The sequence below is a fragment of the Pterocles gutturalis genome, unplaced genomic scaffold (assembly GCF_000699245.1).
Source record: "Pterocles gutturalis isolate BGI_N339 unplaced genomic scaffold, ASM69924v1 scaffold21150, whole genome shotgun sequence".
Classification (NCBI taxonomy): Eukaryota; Metazoa; Chordata; class Aves; order Pterocliformes; family Pteroclidae; genus Pterocles; species Pterocles gutturalis.
This window is the reverse complement of record NW_010146633.1, coordinates 5,223-21,705: the sequence shown is the minus strand read 5'-3', so window position 1 is coordinate 21,705 and position 16,483 is coordinate 5,223. Positions and strand designations below refer to the sequence as shown.

The following is a 16,483-nucleotide window of genomic DNA, read 5'->3' as shown; positions in this document are numbered from 1 at the left end:
TCACAGCGCTCTGACAAAGCTCAAAACATGGAAATGTTTGTTTGGGGTAATATATATATATATTCAGAAATATATATATTTGGATAATATACACATATATTTTTTGGGGGAAATATATACACACACTATATAGAGTGTGTGTGTTCGTGTATATATATGTTTTTTTTTTTTCCCCTGCCTAGGCAATTGAGAAAAGAAAAAAAAAACAGGCACAGAAGGGAGCAGGTTGGGAGACATCAGCTGCAGGGCTGGAAAGTGGCTTTTTGAGCCTGTGAAACAATAGAAGAGACACTCGCCCTGCAAAACCTCCCACCTCCGCGGGGCCAGGGCTGCAGCCCCGCATGGCAATGCCCGGCGGCATGGCCCGCTGGTCTCCAGGCTGGCTGGCCCTTGCTGTCCCCAGGCCGGTGGTCCCAGCGCGGTGGTCCCCAGCCAGGCTTTGGTGGGCAGGCTAAGAGTGCCCCCTGCAGCCCTGCCAGCCCTGCCGCCGCCAGGTGATTGTTCAACATTTCAAATAAATACCTAACAAAATACAAACAAGACAGGTTCCTAAATGCAGAAAGAGCCAAAAGCTCCAGAGCAAAGGCATCTGATTTAAAACCACGGGAAAAAAAAAAAAAAAAAAAGCAATCTAGGAGGATGAAGTGTTTAGAAGCGCTCCGTCACACCTGGTTTTAGCTGCTCTGAAGGGAAGGAGGGATGGCAGAAGGATTGTGGGCGTCCCCCCAAGCTGCTGGCTTTCGTTTTGAGGATGGGAAAAAAAAAAACAAACGCCACAGATGTCTGAAAATCCTAGGTAAATGAAACGGATGTTCACGCACTGCTCCAAGAGTGCTGTCAACAGCGCACGCAGCTAGAAGCGGCGTGTTCCCTGCAATATTCATCAGACTGCTCCTCTACCCTCCGCTCACAGCACTAAGGTGCTAGACAAGACAGGAGGCAAAAAAATGGACCAAAAAAACCCCCACAGTCTCTGCTGGGCTTGTCTATCCTCGTGATACACATCAGCCTCCCAGCACCTTGAACTTACCCCAGGGCTCTAGAAGGCAAATACACCCCCCAGCTGAACCCCGGCGCGATAACAACTTTTGTTTGGTCCAGTTTTATGAAGGTCACTTCTGTAGCCACACACTGTTGGGTTTTAAATTAGCAGTGCCCCATGTGCTAAGAAAACCCAGCACAGTGCCTCGAAGTCCAGGTTTTTCGCCCTGTTTCGGTAGGGCCTCTCAGGGCAGTGCTGAAGCAGAAGCATCCACAAGGAATAAAAACCTTTTGCTTTCCTACAGGATCTTTATGTCGTGCCTACCACCACCCTTCCAGCAATGTGTATCCAAGAGCCAAGTCACAGTCTGCATTCAGTTAAATCCCCAAAGTCCACCCCAAAACAATGTTCCAACATCCAGCTTTCCCTCACCACCTTACACCTTGCAAGAAAACAGCCTGCCAGCCACGCGGGACCCACCGTCCTTACCTGTGGTCACGCCAAGAGAACATCACACACTAATAAAAGTTAAGCAAAATTCACTGCACGTAGGGAAACGCGTAGTTTCCCTTGCAATGAACAATCCATTTGCCCTGTGGGTCCTCGCCAGGAAGTTCTCATTGCATGGTCTGGGGAGGTTTCAAAGGGTTAAGTGATTCCTCAGCTCAGTCCCTTTGGGAAGGAATGCCACAGCCCTGACCAGAGGAAAGCGCCTGCCTTCTGCTTAGGCAGACCCACACAGAAAACCCACCTCCTCACGCAGCACTTCACCCTGCCCTGCAGATGTGAGCTATCACCTTATTTTGCAGACAGGAAAAACTGACAGGCAGAACTGGACAGCAATTCCCCCAAATTCCTTCTGCAAGCCTGCAGCGGAGCAGGGACCATGGCTCGGGTCAATGAGCAGAAGATTCTCATCCTGGGAGCTGAAAAGATGCTGTCTGCTGTATCTGACAAAGTTTCATCTCTTTTCCAGGATGCATTACAAGGCTTAACGAGTCACTGCACAAAAGGCTGAGGATACAAAGAAAAGAGAGATCAGCCAGCGCACAGAAGAATGCGGGCTGGGATCCCAAAATCCCCATTCAACACTCAGCGCTATCCCAGGCAGGTCTCACGGCTGCCAGGGGATTTCTTGCAGGAGCACGGTCCCACACCCCTACAGACACAGGGCTGCCAAGCCAACCACGGCACAACACTCCACCAACTACACGAGGCAGCAAAACACTTGTGGAAAGGAAAGCAAGATGTAAGTGCTCCCTCCGTGACAGGAAGGAGCTACAGCATCATGCGGGGAAGGCAGACGGAGGAGGGAGCCAGCCCCAGCTAAAACCTTTTGCAGCAGCTGTCTGCAGCGGCTCTGGGTGCTCCTTCTAGCCAGGTGGGCTGAGCACCAGGAAAGCTGCTGCATGGCTTTCAGGCAAAAGGAAAAAAAATAAAATACCCAAGGCTATGTCATTGACTCGACAGGCAGGGAGATCTCCAGGCTCCGCGGATGTCTGCTGCATGGCGAGGGGCCAGCGGGTCTGACAGCTCGCAGCGGCTCCAGCCAAAACGCTGACTTATGCCATCTCTGTCTCACCAGCAGAATTTCTATACTGGTATAACCTGCCAAGCCATTTGCGTTTACATCCAGTAAAAGGCTTGTTTGCTTCCAGAAAGGAAACTAAACTCATCATATATACAATCCAATAGCGAGATCCCAAATGAAAATCACACCAGCTCCAGCACCGAGTGCTCCGCAGAGCCGACAAAGCGCTTTCCTACCTGAAGAGTTCCCTGATTTCCCTGACAGTGGCCTGGAATGGGATGTTTCGGACCAAGATCTTGGAAGTCTTCTGCTTCTTGACAGTTTGTTTCTTTCGGGATGATTTCACAGCAGGCCTGGAAGTCAAAGGAAGGGCAGGTAAGGACCATTGTGCAGAAAAACACCCACTGCATTCTGTCTCCTTCAAAATTAGGAATGCAGAAAAATCAGCCAGTGAGCTCACATCAACATCCTCACTGGCATCTTACTGGTGACAACATATGTCATACAGTACAGCGAGAAGGAATGAATTTAAGTGATTTAAATCCTACATCGAAAAAATCAAAGTTTCCAGCTTGCTGACTGCAACCTCAGTTGAGGTCAGGCAGCAAACCTGGACTCACACTTGCCACTAACTTTTATTTTGACATTAAATCTTGTCCACTCAATTGGCAGGAGAACAAACTATTTGATACACTAAAAAAAAAAATAGGTCAATGTAAGTTAATTTTGATTCTTTTTCTTACTGGCTTAGAAAATAGCAAATTAAATTTTTTAATAGATTGGTTTTGGTTTTGTTTTGTTTTGTTTTTTGGGTTTTTTTAACTTCAGAATTGTAGTGCATGTGGACAAACTAAGAATTTACCTCATACAAAACACAGCAGCTTATTTTGTAAAGCAAAGCATTCCACATCGCAGGCTGGATACCTACTGAAGGGATTTGAAAAATCAAAATGGATGAAAATGGTTTATTAAAGAATTAAAACACAAAGTGCAGACAGGGAGCTGTCAGACTGCTTCTCGTCCCCAGGGACCAGATTTCCAAACAAATCCTGGCATTTAAGAGATACCTCCTCCAGCAGAGTTTCCAAAGTGTCTAAAGCAGAGTTTTTAGGTGCCGACATTCACCTTCAAACATCTGGATTAATTTTCAACTTTGCACTTAGAAGATTCTGTACTGGATAAAAACTAGGAAGGAAACCCTAAAAAGCAGGACTTGAACTCCAAGTAAATTCATCCACAAGTAACCATCTCCTCTGCAGCTCATGGCCCAAACAAAAGAAGTTAAACCAAAATTTTTTTCCAAGCAAGAAAGAACCCTGTGTTTGTCTTGATTTGATCAGAATTGGCAGCAAAAGTTTGTTCTTAAGCTCCTGTTCTCCCTGATGAACAAGGGTAAAAGATTTCATTACCCAGAGAGTATTTGTCTTTAAACCCACTGGAACTTGGGCTATCGGTTGATTTTGCAATGCTGACCCAAGCACCACCAAAGCAGAGGTTTTAAGGAGCCTTTTCTTTGAGAGTGGAAGAACACTCGTGTGCCCAGTTCTGTCTTTGGGCTCATTTTTGGGGTCCCGCTACTGCATGTTGCTGAGGGATTTTAACTGGAAATATGCCGCTTAGTGAGTGAACGCCTTCACATCAGCTATTCATCATTTCTTTTTTCTTTCCAGGTAAGATTGACTAAAGTGACTCCGAGTAAAGCACAACAAAGGCTGATGTGCCCAACAGTCAGAGCAGTACTGACCACGTCCCTCATGATGCAGAGATGAGGTAAGAAGCAAGGAACCTACCAAGCATTACTGCAGCTTAAATATAACTGTGTTACAGAGGTGAGACATAAGCTTTACCTGACAGCTCTCTCCGAGATTTTCACCTCCAGCTTATGGCCATCCACAGAGCAGCCCTAGAAGTTCAAACAAAGAAACAACAACAGAAAAGAAAAAGAACTTAACAGAAAATTAGAGTCACGACAGCTTCCAAGCTTCCAGGGTACAAGCGCAGCATTTCACATCTTGCTTTTTCCCATATATTCCTCCCCTTCTCCCTGCCAAGGTTTTTCTCTGTTGAACACTGCTCACACGAGGCAAGGCTCCCAGTAGGAGGTTGGAGCCAGCTTGATTGACTGAAGCAGCAACCAACATCCCTGATCCAGCTGTCCATCACCCTCAGCTCTGCCGCTAAACTGGCAAAGGCGAGCTGCTGCTTCGGGCTATGGTTTCCTCTGCCTCTAGACTGCAAACTCTTCCAGGCAAGGACTGTCTTATTTGTTCTGGAATGAACCAAGGGTGTCTCATTGGCCATCACAGCAGCCACCACACCAAGAAAGGCTTCTCTCTTTTGCTTCCTGAGCCTCAAGGAACTTCCTACAGTTCCTAACCATCCCTGACAAGGCACACAACATGCAAAGGCACCACGCCACGAACCTGGGGCCCTGCTGCCCTCTCCTCCACAAAAATACCCCTTTTTCCTGCTCTCGTCCCCAGAATTCTGCCTTTCAAAAGGATGGAGAACACACATCAACCCCATGACTACCTAGGCTGTGGTATGTGAAACAACCGCCTGTTCAAGGGGACACTCGTGGATCGTCGTCACTGAACGTGCACAGGTCACACAGGGTAATCCCTTCACATCTGCCTAGGAAGGGATCCCTCCTGCTGCCTGCCCCGCACCACCCAGGCAGTGTGAATAAAGCACTCAGATGTTTTCCTAGCAGCAGAGAGAATGATGGATTCCTTCAGAGTGCAGCCAAAATCTGTGACATGCCATGGAGAAGGTAGGAGGCTGGAAGACCCTGAAGTAATGGCAGAGTCAGACGGTGAAGCCAAACTCTGCAGCACCAAACACTAAGCAATATTTTTTCCTCCTTGTGAGTGGGACCTGGCCCATTTGAAAGGCTTCTCCATCTGCGCAGTTTAATTCATGGCACCAACATCCTCAGCTACATTTTGAACTTCACGCTTCATCCAAGCCTCTGCCCACCATCTCTGGAAAGAAATCCGGACCAACGATGCTTAAGCTTACCTGGAGCCGGCGCAGAGCCTTCTGTGCGCTCTCGGGTTTCTTGTACTCCACAAACCCAAAGCCCATTGAAAGCAAAGTGCCTGTCAGAAGAGAAAGGGGATTGATGAAGCTAGCAGGAAACAGCAGTGATACTAAGTGGAAAATTTAAAAACAAATCAGGATGGCCAAAATTGGGGGGACAGAAACTAATACCCCAGGCAAAGGGCCAGCCTGCCCGTGCCCTGACTCGGACACCCCTCATGAGCACCCCTGCTGACTCATTTTGAGCAAGATGCTGCTCTGGAACAGCTTGTTTTGGTGCCAATGTTGAAGAGGAGATAACTGATGTTGCATGCAAAACAGATTTTTCACTTTGCTTAATTTCAGTACAGCCTCCTTAAATAAAGCACCAATTCCTACAAAACAAGCACCGGTCATAGTCAGGGTAAGTGATCCCATTAGGGATACATAAACATTTCTTTAGACACACGACTTTTTCCTCCTGACTGAAACAAAACCTTCATTTGGAAAACTTGCCAGCTACCCAGAAGCAGGTGTGACTTTTGTTGCAGGATAGCAATACGCAGGCTGCACGTTGGTCCCCAGAAGAGACAATTCTAACCTGTGACCCCTTCAGAAAATAGTTTTGACCGACACTTGACAAGCAGCCAGTTACTGACCACTGCTGGGCGCGGGGCATGTGAGATGTGGTTCAGTGTGGACTGCCATGTGCTCTATTTCCCATCATCACAAAGTGCAAGCTCTGTGGTTCACTTAAGAGACAAAACACCTTTGATATCTGCAAGGCTCAATAGGAGCAAGCGCTTCTATAAACCCAGGTGGGCAGCTGGTGGTTCCACGCAGAAGGAGACATCTATTCCACCTCCCTGCACAGCAAAGGTTTGCAGCACCTACGGTCACACCGTGCTTCTGAGGAATACACTGACCAGCACAAGAGCCATAGTTAAGGCTGGCTGAGGAAAGGAAAAACCCACAAGCAAAACCATAACACCCAGTTTTCAACTTCAAGACCCCATGGTAGCAGACTGCAGTGATGACCCCACAGTGACTGAAGGGGATCGCTTTGGTAGGTGGTGTGAGATCAGCCTAGACTCAAACCTTGCCGTCTGGTCACAAGCACGCCTACAGCCAGACATGTGAGCAGTACTGAAGAGTTTGTTTTATTTCTTTTTCTTCCAGTAGATCTGGGTTTTCAAGTATCCCACACAAGGGGAGCCCTGGTAAAGCAAAATCCCATAAAGCTAAAATCTGGAAAGAAGCCACAGACCATCTAGCCAGCGCTTGCCTTAAGCAAACCCATCCCTGTCCAACCGCCCAGAAAGTGAGCAGAGCCAATACAACAGGCAAAACCACTCGTCACCACAGTCTTGCTGGGCTCGAAGCTGGCAGGCAGAAGGCAAACGAAGCCCACTCAGCACACAGTACTCAGCCTGGCATCCTTGAAGATCCTGGCTGTTGTTGCGGATAAAGCATGTCGTGCATAGGTTTAATCATCATGGGGCACTGGTTCAACTCGCATCCCGCTCTCTTCTGTGATCCTGAAGGAGCTGGCTTCTCTATCTCAAGATCTCAAGAGAAGGCCACGTCTCCACAAATCCCACAATTGAGCTTAACCTTCTAGATCAAACCCCGTGGTATTTTTGGTTGCTGCTTTCAGCCATTTCAACAGGCATACTTCTAAAAATATTAAGGATTTCACCACTGAGAACACAAATGCTCAGCCAGCTGAATGCTAAAACAATGCCACACCTGAGCCCGCAGCAACCAGCCGAGGGAAGGAATTGAACAGCAACATCGAGAGTACCTGCTTTGTCTTTCTTCTTGGATATCGTGCAGCTCTTCACAGCTCCCACTTTGGAGAATGTCTGCAAGGAATTTGGACACGTGATTCAGTTCCCTTTGTCACAGCCTTGCAACTCAACCTGAGTGACAATGTGAGAGCACACAATCCTCAGCCCACCTCCCCCCAGCGCACACCTGACAAGCAGTCACTGCAGCTGTGTCTTCTCTTATAAAATATTTCTGTACAAATAGACGCCCACACAGGCATACAGAGCCTTTTCAAGACAGCAATGCACATGTTCCCAGAAATCCTCCATCACCCCTCAGAAACTACAGAGCAATCTGGGATGGCTCTGGAGGAGGATTATGGATTACAAGACACCCTCACACCCAGGTGGGGACTTTAGCGGTGGGTGACTCCTGCAATGCACCTTGAATACGGCTCCTTCCAAAGCCATGCAGGGTGGCAGGGGCTGCCCTACAGCGACAAGCCATCTATTCAAATCCTTCATAAAACCTCAGCCAGGAGGCACAAAAAGAAGAAGAGACAAGTCCCAATCCTCCTCTGAACATTTACATTTGTCCCCAGACCCAACTGGACCAGGGTGTCTGTTAGTACCGCAGTCCCAAGGTGAAGGAGCATGGGTCCAGGATGGACTGACATTGTGCCAACATTCTTGGGCCATGAAATGTGGCTTTTCACATGGCTACGGAAAGCGACAGAGACAGGAACTCCCAGTTGCTTTTCCCTATTTTGCTATTTATATCCCACATGGTTTTAAAAACACTAAGATCTCTCCCAGGTGTTTTGCTGAGGTAAAGCACAGACAGCTCAGTGTCAGTAGAAGCCTGGATGAAAAGCACATCTCGGTGAAACCGTCATTTATTTCTTTATGCCTTAACACAGAAAGCAACATCACAGCTGCACAAGTGCTTGTCCCTAGGAGAAGCACTGCAGAAAGCATGGGAAATGAGGAGGCTTAGAAGATTTCCTGCTGCCTTCACCTGTCCCGAGGTGGAATTAAACCCCATCAAAACTGTTTCAGATACATTTGTCTTGACACCTGAAACCCCAAAGCAGAGGTTCCCAGTCCCATACAATCCAGTGCTCCCACATCTCCCATCAGGTACTGGCTGCAATTTCACTCATTTAAACACTTTATCTTCAGTACAACAGAGGTGAAGAACAGCTTGCCCCTTGCCTTCTGCAGCAGAGCTAAGCCTCTTCTTCCAGCCCATGCTGGGAGTGGGGGCTTTACTCCATCAGGCATCTCAGTTTGGCCCTCAACCACACTCTCAACCCCTTCCCACTCCATCAGAGCAGACAATGCTAAGCAAAACCCAGTTACACCTCATCACTTATGGCTCACCTCCTTCAGTGTGTCTTCTGTGGTGGCAAAGTTCAGGTTTTTGATGAACAAGGTACACCCAGGAATGCTTTCTTCTTCCTCCTCCTCTTCTTCTTCTTCCTCTTCTTCCTGTGCTGCTGTTTCTTCTGAGCCCTTTACAGCTTCATCTAAAACAAAAAGAATAAACCCAACTTTGCAAGATGTTACAAAGCCAAATTTTGGGGGAGCTTGCCCACGACCCCAGCTCATAGTTACTACTCTAGCAGGAACGGGCCACTTCTCTGTTGGCTCTTGCGGGTGGACACAGACTGAAGCAAGCTCAACACACAGTATATGAACATGTCCCCATGAAAACTAAAATATTGCCTATTCTTTGAGTCTTAAAACTCCACAAACCTGCTTCCCCAGCACTCGGACATCCTCACACCAAACCGGGCCAGATACCTGCTGCACTAGGCAAGGAGCCCCAAACTTCCTCGAGCATCCTTCTGCACTGCTCTGAAACCTCATCTCTTGCCAATATGTATCCGCAGGACAGGAAACACTAACTTCCCCATCAGCATGTGAAGAAATACGGTTTATTAAGCCCAAACACATACTGACGGAGAACTGCATCCAGCACAGAGGCTGTGGTCTTGAAGGGCTTCACTATAGCATTAACACTTCGAGGGTTTATATTCTGTGACCCACAAACCTCACTCAGAGCAACAGCCACACACACTATTTTGTACAAATCGTGCTCTGGGACTCTGCACATACAGATCTGTAAAAAGAAAACCAAATAATCAAGCTGCAATTCAGCAGTCAGCACAACAGCTGCCCACAGCTGGGAAGTTAACAGAACCCTGGGTGCTGTGCAGCTGATCAATGGGCGAATCTGCCGGTATTTGCAGTTGCTCTTACCAAGGGGTGAAGCTTTGGCAACTGTACTTTGACTCTCTCCGTCCATATATCCATCCATCCATCCATTCCCCCATCTTCCCAGCTACTAAAATAGCCTAATTTATACTGGACTTAACATGACAAAGAGGCCTCAAAGCTATTGAGCTTCTGCACACATGGGAGGGTGGGGAGAGATCTGTTGATCCCAACACTGAAGCAGAGGCTGCAGTGGGACTAGGCCCTTATTAGACACCAGAGAATACACATAAGCATGCTCTCTCCCCTCCACTGACTCGCCAACTCCTTTCCTCGCTACACCATTTGTCTTTTAGAGCAGCTTCATCCCCTACAGCACAGCTGGTGCTATGCTCAGAAGGGGCAAACTACACATCTCCCTTTGGCATTAACACCCCCTTGTTGATTTTTCTAGGCTTATTTCTCCCTCCTTTCTTACAAAGGAGAACCTGCATGGGACCAGGGGTGGGCAGAGACCCCCCCAGCTCCACCCCAAGAGCTGTCTTTCCCCACGCAGCTCCATCTGGCTGTGCTCCCTGTCCCCAGCACCACACAGCCCAAGCCTTTTTGGTTGGGTGGTCCGACACTCCTCGCTCCAGCCAGGGGGGTATTTGCCCACAAGACATAGAAAAAGACCCATCACCTTTGAAGGAGGCTTGTTTGAGGAAAGAGGAGGCAAGAGATTGAGCAAGGCAGGAGCGGGATGGGATGAAGAGGTGCCTCCATCTGTGGCTGGCACAATACAGCCACACGCTGCCACCAGGAGCCCTTTGTGAGTGAGGTGTTCACTGCACCTCAGCTCCCTTCCCTCTCGCAGCTACAGAGTTTGGCAGCAAAGACCACGATCAGCCCCGAGCTACCTTGCAGGAGCTCCTGCGCTTAAAGTCCTTTATCTCCAGGTGAGGGCCTCGGTGACAGGGAGATAAAGTGGCCCCCTGCTTTCCTCTGGCTCCAGCCCTCCCCTGTGACCCAGGTGCAGAACAGCAGCCCAGGAAGAGGCTTTTCATCAGGTTTTCTCCCCCCTCGCAAAACCTCAGAATCCTGGAATAGCTTCTAGCAAAACAAACCTACATAAAGCCATGCTCCACCAGCCCCTTCTTTTTCTTTTATAAAAAGGATCTTAAGAGGTTTTAAATATACAAGCAAGATTTTATTTTTACAGCCTCTGGGATGGGGAGAAAGAGGCTACAGTCAGGAAGGGAAGAGCATGTCCTTGAAGCCCCAGACAAAATATATAGTCAGGTCCAGCTTAGAGAGAACAGCTACTGATTCCCCGTCAGCTGCTGCCAAGACCAGACCAGACCAAAAGTCTCTTCCCAGAGCTCATGTTAGCCCCGTACAAAATGGAGCTATGTGTTGCAAGCAGCCCTTCACTGCCCACACCTCATCCAGGTGAGGAGGGCAGGGCAGCAACGAGCACAGCGCTTGTGTGATATGATCAACTAATGTGCCACACAGAGGGTGACCCTAAGGGCCACGTAGGTGACTTTGTGAGGCTGGTTCCATCCCCAAAGGGTCAGGAATGTCAGCATTGCTGCATTACATGTGAAGGAGCGTCAAAACAACCAGAGACACCTCTGTCCCAAAGTAAAAGCTCTTACCAGGTACCAGCTGTGCTTTGCCATCCTTTTCTGGATCCTCAAGGGTTTTTTTCAGAGGCGCTGGGCTGAAGAAGACACCCATTGGAGCCCATTCCAGATACAACGGCACAGAATGAAACTGTAAAGAGAACACAGGAGAGAAATAAAGAGTGGAGGGCAAGGCCTGAAGAAGCAGCTCTGCTCTCAGCTTTATTTTCCTCTCACGCTGTAATGGAAAACAGCAGTGGAAAAGATGAGCAACTTTTTCAGCTGGCTAAATTCTCTGGCACCAAAGGAGAGTCTGTATCCAGCCTCACACAGGACCACAGTCTACAATGTACCACACTCCTGTACTGCAAAAGGTAAAAGAAACCCTCTCCAGGCCACCAAGGCTTTTCTAGATGCATCACAGCCCCCTTCTCCAGCCACCTTCTGCAGGCTGAGACCCCTACTCAGCCACTGCTGCACAAGGATGCACTGGGCATCTCCCTAAACCCAAGCGATAGAGAGGAACAGCAGGGGTTCTGGGATAACTCACTTCCCTCAAAAGTCCTCTGCCCCCTTTGCAGCAAGCACAACTAGCCAAGATCCACATTCTCCAGGCAGCTGCCTACCCATCGCCATGCTCACCTTGGAGTAGGCCAGCCTGGTGAACGCTTGCTTGGCCTCAGTCGGCTCCAGGAACTCCACAATGGCCGTGATGCCTCCTTCTGGCAGCAGCACCCGGCCCAGGCTGCCGTGTTTGCCAAAGACATCCTCCAGCTCTGCTACACTGGTGCCAGCTGGGAGGTTCTTTACCAAGATCACTGTTTTACTCCGCTCACCAGCAGCCTGACACATTCAGTGGGGGAAGAAAGAAGAGATGGGATTTAAAAAAGCAAAACCCAGTATCCTACAAGACTTCAGATCCTACACACCGTGCTCTCTCACTCCACCTCACCCCTTTCCAGGATCTCAGATGGCCAACAGCCATTTAGAAAACACTTCCTAAAAGATCCACAGCCCAGTACAACCTCCCTGTTCCACAAAATGCTCATGTATGGAGAATTCAGCTCCAGATCCACTCTGGTACGGACACAGGACTACTCCTCTGCCTACAGCCACCTGACCGTCATACTCGGAGCCCTTATACTATGCATTTCAACCATCACATGGGCAGTTACATTTTCCATGGACAGAACATTTCCTAATCCATGTAAGGGTTCAATCCTGCAAGATGCTGAGGATTTAATTACTAATTTCTAAGAGATCTGAGGACACTTCAAAGGATCTTTATATCCACATCGTTGCCTCTAGCTGTGCATCTTACCTGACTGAAGGAGTCCAGGCTGACTCCGTTTTCAATGAGGAACCGACGAATTTCCTGGACCAGCTCGGTTTCTCCCAGAGCGACCCTCACTGCCACACTGTCTTTAGTCTCCTGCAGGCAAGAATGTCAGTCACCTGTTGGTCCTGCTGCTCTCAAAAGAGGATGCAAAGAGAATTTGGTGGAGAGCTATAAGGCAAAATGCTCAGCTCCTCCGAAGCTGCTGGGAGTTCTACTGTTGGAGTCAGAACGCTTCCGAAGGCAAAATGAGATTTCCAGGAAGGATCTGAGCTTTAGGGTGTAAATTCCCATCAACTTCTAGCTATGCAGAAATGCAAAATTCAGGCACAGAAAAGCAGAGTGGGAAGGAGGGCTGGGAGCGTCCCTTTGTCTCGCAGTGACAGAGGGGTTGTTAGGCTCAGATCCCACAGAGAAGGCACAGCCCCACTGATCTCTCAGCCTGCATGAGGCGCCTTGATGCACAGCAGCTTTTGCTGCACAAAAAGACCAGGAAGGCCCGGGGCACGAGGAAATAGATAGGAAAGTGATCTCCCATCCCAGATGATCAACCACCCAACTCACATGATCCAGCACTTGACTTTTGGAAGCGTTGTACTTCTGAGCAATGGCATCAGCCACAGCGTTTGTCCCCACGAACAACGTGTTCCAGTTGTGAGAGCTGCAAAGAGGAAGAAGAGCCAGGTTCAGACTCACGCGGTCCCGTCACTGGTGTCTCTCTAGTCAATGGTCCTGGGAAAAACCAGCTTTGAATGCCACCGTTAGCAGCCAGGGTGAAGAGCTAGAGGGAAAGAAGGGTGGAACATCCTTAGAGAAGGGACAGGATGAGGGAGACATGACGGGAGAGTGAGCAGAAAGGCAGCAGTGCAGGCAGCTTAGCTCTTCTTCCCTAGAGGTCACCGGTCACAGCTCTGCAGTTGCAGAAGTTCAGATGTTGGCTCAGAGGAACACACGTTTTTCAACTGGTTTCCTAAAAGCACAAAGCCATTCCAAATCACATTTCTCTCAATTTCTGATGCTCACTGAACTACTAGAGCTACTCAGATAGACAAATAAAGTAGGTAAGAGATAAAGGAAACAGAGCTGCACAGCAAATGCGTTATTGACTCTGGTAATCTATACAGCCCCTGCAAAGACCCCACATGCATTCATGCCCACATGCATCCCTGCCACTTGGGAATTTGGCAGGTTGTGTTGTCTTGCCCCACCACAAGACACCTCTGTACCTGGCACTGTTGGCTTTGTCCTTGGCCTCTTTCTGCTTTTTGTAGGAGGAAGACTCTTCTGCATCTACATCTTCGATTTTTTCCTTTTTGATTGTGGACGGTAAAAGATGCATCATTCTACCCTAGAAAAAAAGGAAGAAGAGGTCCAGCAGCTGTGAAATAACCCACAGAGGTTCACAAACTAAGCACAGCAGAAGAAATTTTCTAGCATCTCTCCTAGTCAAGCAACCTAGGTGGAAGGAGGGAACCTTCCTTCCCAAAGGAGACATTACTGCAAGTCAGAGCAGCCACACAGTGTGAGAGACCAAGCCTCAAATCTCCTTCTCCACCTCTAGCTTAGATTTTGGCACCTGCAAGGCTGTGCAAACCAGGCTACTCTGCCAAAAGCAACTGTGTCCCCATGCAGCAAGGCAAAATAGACTCAACCTTTTCAGCAAAGCACAAAAGCAAGCACTTGGCCACATTACTAACAAACATTCCCACCAGCTGCAGTCCAACAGTAGAGGAAAATCATCAGTCACCCTACCTGGAAAACTTGCCCATCCATTTCCGCGTAGGCCTTCACCGCGTGCTCAGGAATCATATAGGTGATGAACGCAAATCCTTTGGGTTTCTTGGTCAGTCTGTCAATAGGGAAATGGATCTCCGAGAGGGGTCCTGCAAAAGGCAAGGCCTTCCATGAGAGATGTCCTCACACAGCCATTACACACTCTGACCTGGCACCTCCTGGCCAAAGCCAGGGAGGAGAGGAACCAAGGAGCAGCTCCGAGTATCACAGAGGGTTGTGCAGCAAGCCCCCAGCCTGGGTGAGGAGCTGCTGGCTGCTGACGGACCGGGCAGGCCCAGCAGAAGCACCCCAAGTCTGGTTGTGCACCGTGGCAGCTCACAGGGCTTTGACACACAGCACAAACCAGGCAAGCGCTGAGCAGCTGCATTTCCCTTCAGCCAGGAATAAAGATTTACACAACCTAACCCTCTCTCCCTGCAGGACACTCTAATGCCAAAACAACCTGAAATTTAACTTTGAGCTAGAAAAGGGAAGCTTCCAGCTTCCCCAAACATCAATTTGGGGAGTACCTGAGAGATCCACCTCTTACCTACAGTATCTAGAAAACTCCTGCACAACCAGCACTTCATGCAGCAGATGCTTTTGGTTATCTTCTCCTCTTCTCCCTAGGACTCAGAGCCTGTGCTGACCAGCAAGAGCTCTTACTGAGGCACACGGGATGCGATGAGAGGGATGAGGACAGCCACGCACAGCAGTACACGCTTCAAGCGAAGGAGCACGGAGCCAGCACCAGCTTCAAAGCCGAGCAGTCACACACTACCACACCAGGCAGTAAAGATGATGGGAGCTGGCCCACAGCCGAGAGGTGTGGACCACAGAGCTCTGTCCATTCACACCCAGCAAGCAAACCTCTGTGTGCAAGAAGGACGTAGCCCTGCAAGTCCCAGTCCCACAGCAAATACTCACCATACTTGGAAAAGATCTTCTCCAAGTCCTCCTCAGTGCTGGTAAAGGGAAGATTCCTGACAAAGAGTCTCCCTGATTCAGCCAAGTCCTCCTCTTCCTCATCATCTCTCTTCCTTCTCTGCCATGGCTGGTTATCAGGTTTTGCCGTAACAGTTTCTTTTGGGGTGTTCGCACATCGGGATACCTCAACGCATCGCCCACCTAACGCACAAACACACACAGAGGAACATTAGATGCTTCCCAAGGGCAATCAAGAGCAATGCGCAAAGAGCCTGGGCTTACAGCAGTGACACAAACAATCACAATTCCACAAGCTTGCAGCAGAACTCTGCCCGATTTAAAAAAAGAGGAGGTGGAGGCTGCAAGAAATCAGTCTTCATAAAAAACAGGATAACATTTGCTAGACAGCTCCCCAGTCTCCCTTCCTTTCAGAGAGCTCCAGCATTTCTGCCTGTGCCAACTGAGTCCACAGGCTTCCAGGTAGATATTCCCATTCTGCACAGGATTTTTGCAAATATAATTTTAGTAATTCCACTAATGGCTAGGCCAAGAACGGGTTTCAAACACAGGCTTACCAAATCGTTTGTACAAATCCCCTGCGCTACCCCAATGAGATTTAAACAATATAATTTTTATACAAAGCGCAAGATACACTTCAAGCACAAGACAAAAAACAAGGGCTAAAGAGCAACATGCACAGCTCAGTCACTTGCCAATTCTCTGCTGCTCCTGACACGGCACCTGGTTTATCCCCTGTCAGCCGAGTGGAGGAAACCACCCCCACCATCTGCCTGGGAAAAACTAAAACAACGGGAGATACTTCCGCAGTGAACACTTCAGCAGCTGAGCACTCTGCCGACGACATCAGACAGAGCTAGAAGGAACAAACAGCCCTTACCCAGGTATTCTTTCTTTCGCTTCAAGGCCCTTTGTACTTCTGCTTCACTCTTCAAGTCAACAAAGATATAACCTTGGAGGAAGGAAAGGTTCAGCTGAGCATCATGTGGGAACAGACAACCGCTAATTGGCTAATTAAGGGTGAATTGGACTTTCTTTAATATAGATTCCTATAGATAAAGCATTCTGCTCCTATTAAAGTTTCAATCCAGCCTGAAAATGGCCATGGCAGACTGGAAGGCTGCCTTTTAAAAGCTCATTCTCTACATGCAAACCAAAGAAACCTGATTTAACAGCTCAAGTAGGCTTTTATAGGTGTCTTCAAGAGCAAATAAAAGGCGCATCCGCTGTAAGGCTATGAAAGGAAAACAGCATACAGCCAAGTTCCCTGCCAGCTCTGAGGACTTGCTCCACACTCTT

General features: G+C 48.6%; 1 protein-coding gene across 1 annotated transcript in view; it reads right to left on the bottom strand.

Annotated features, from left to right (window-relative positions):
* Window positions 1–2,749: 2,749 nt before the first annotated feature.
* Window positions 2,750–16,483, bottom strand: part of RBM19 (RNA binding motif protein 19) — a gene marked incomplete at its 3' end in the record, with an annotated part of 18,346 nt that continues 4,612 nt past the window's right edge. Inside the window, exons 8-21 of the mRNA XM_010085821.1 lie at window positions 16,065–16,136; window positions 15,167–15,367; window positions 14,219–14,349; window positions 13,693–13,814; window positions 13,031–13,127; window positions 12,452–12,562; window positions 11,773–11,973; window positions 11,164–11,281; window positions 10,283–10,288; window positions 8,687–8,832; window positions 7,339–7,399; window positions 5,535–5,614; window positions 4,361–4,416; window positions 2,750–2,866 (exon numbers count right to left, since the gene is read on the bottom strand). Coding sequence (XP_010084123.1) covers window positions 2,750–2,866; window positions 4,361–4,416; window positions 5,535–5,614; window positions 7,339–7,399; window positions 8,687–8,832; window positions 10,283–10,288; window positions 11,164–11,281; window positions 11,773–11,973; window positions 12,452–12,562; window positions 13,031–13,127; window positions 13,693–13,814; window positions 14,219–14,349; window positions 15,167–15,367; window positions 16,065–16,136 — 1,519 coding nt within the window. The remainder of the gene's footprint in view (window positions 2,867–4,360; window positions 4,417–5,534; window positions 5,615–7,338; window positions 7,400–8,686; window positions 8,833–10,282; window positions 10,289–11,163; window positions 11,282–11,772; window positions 11,974–12,451; window positions 12,563–13,030; window positions 13,128–13,692; window positions 13,815–14,218; window positions 14,350–15,166; window positions 15,368–16,064; window positions 16,137–16,483) is intronic.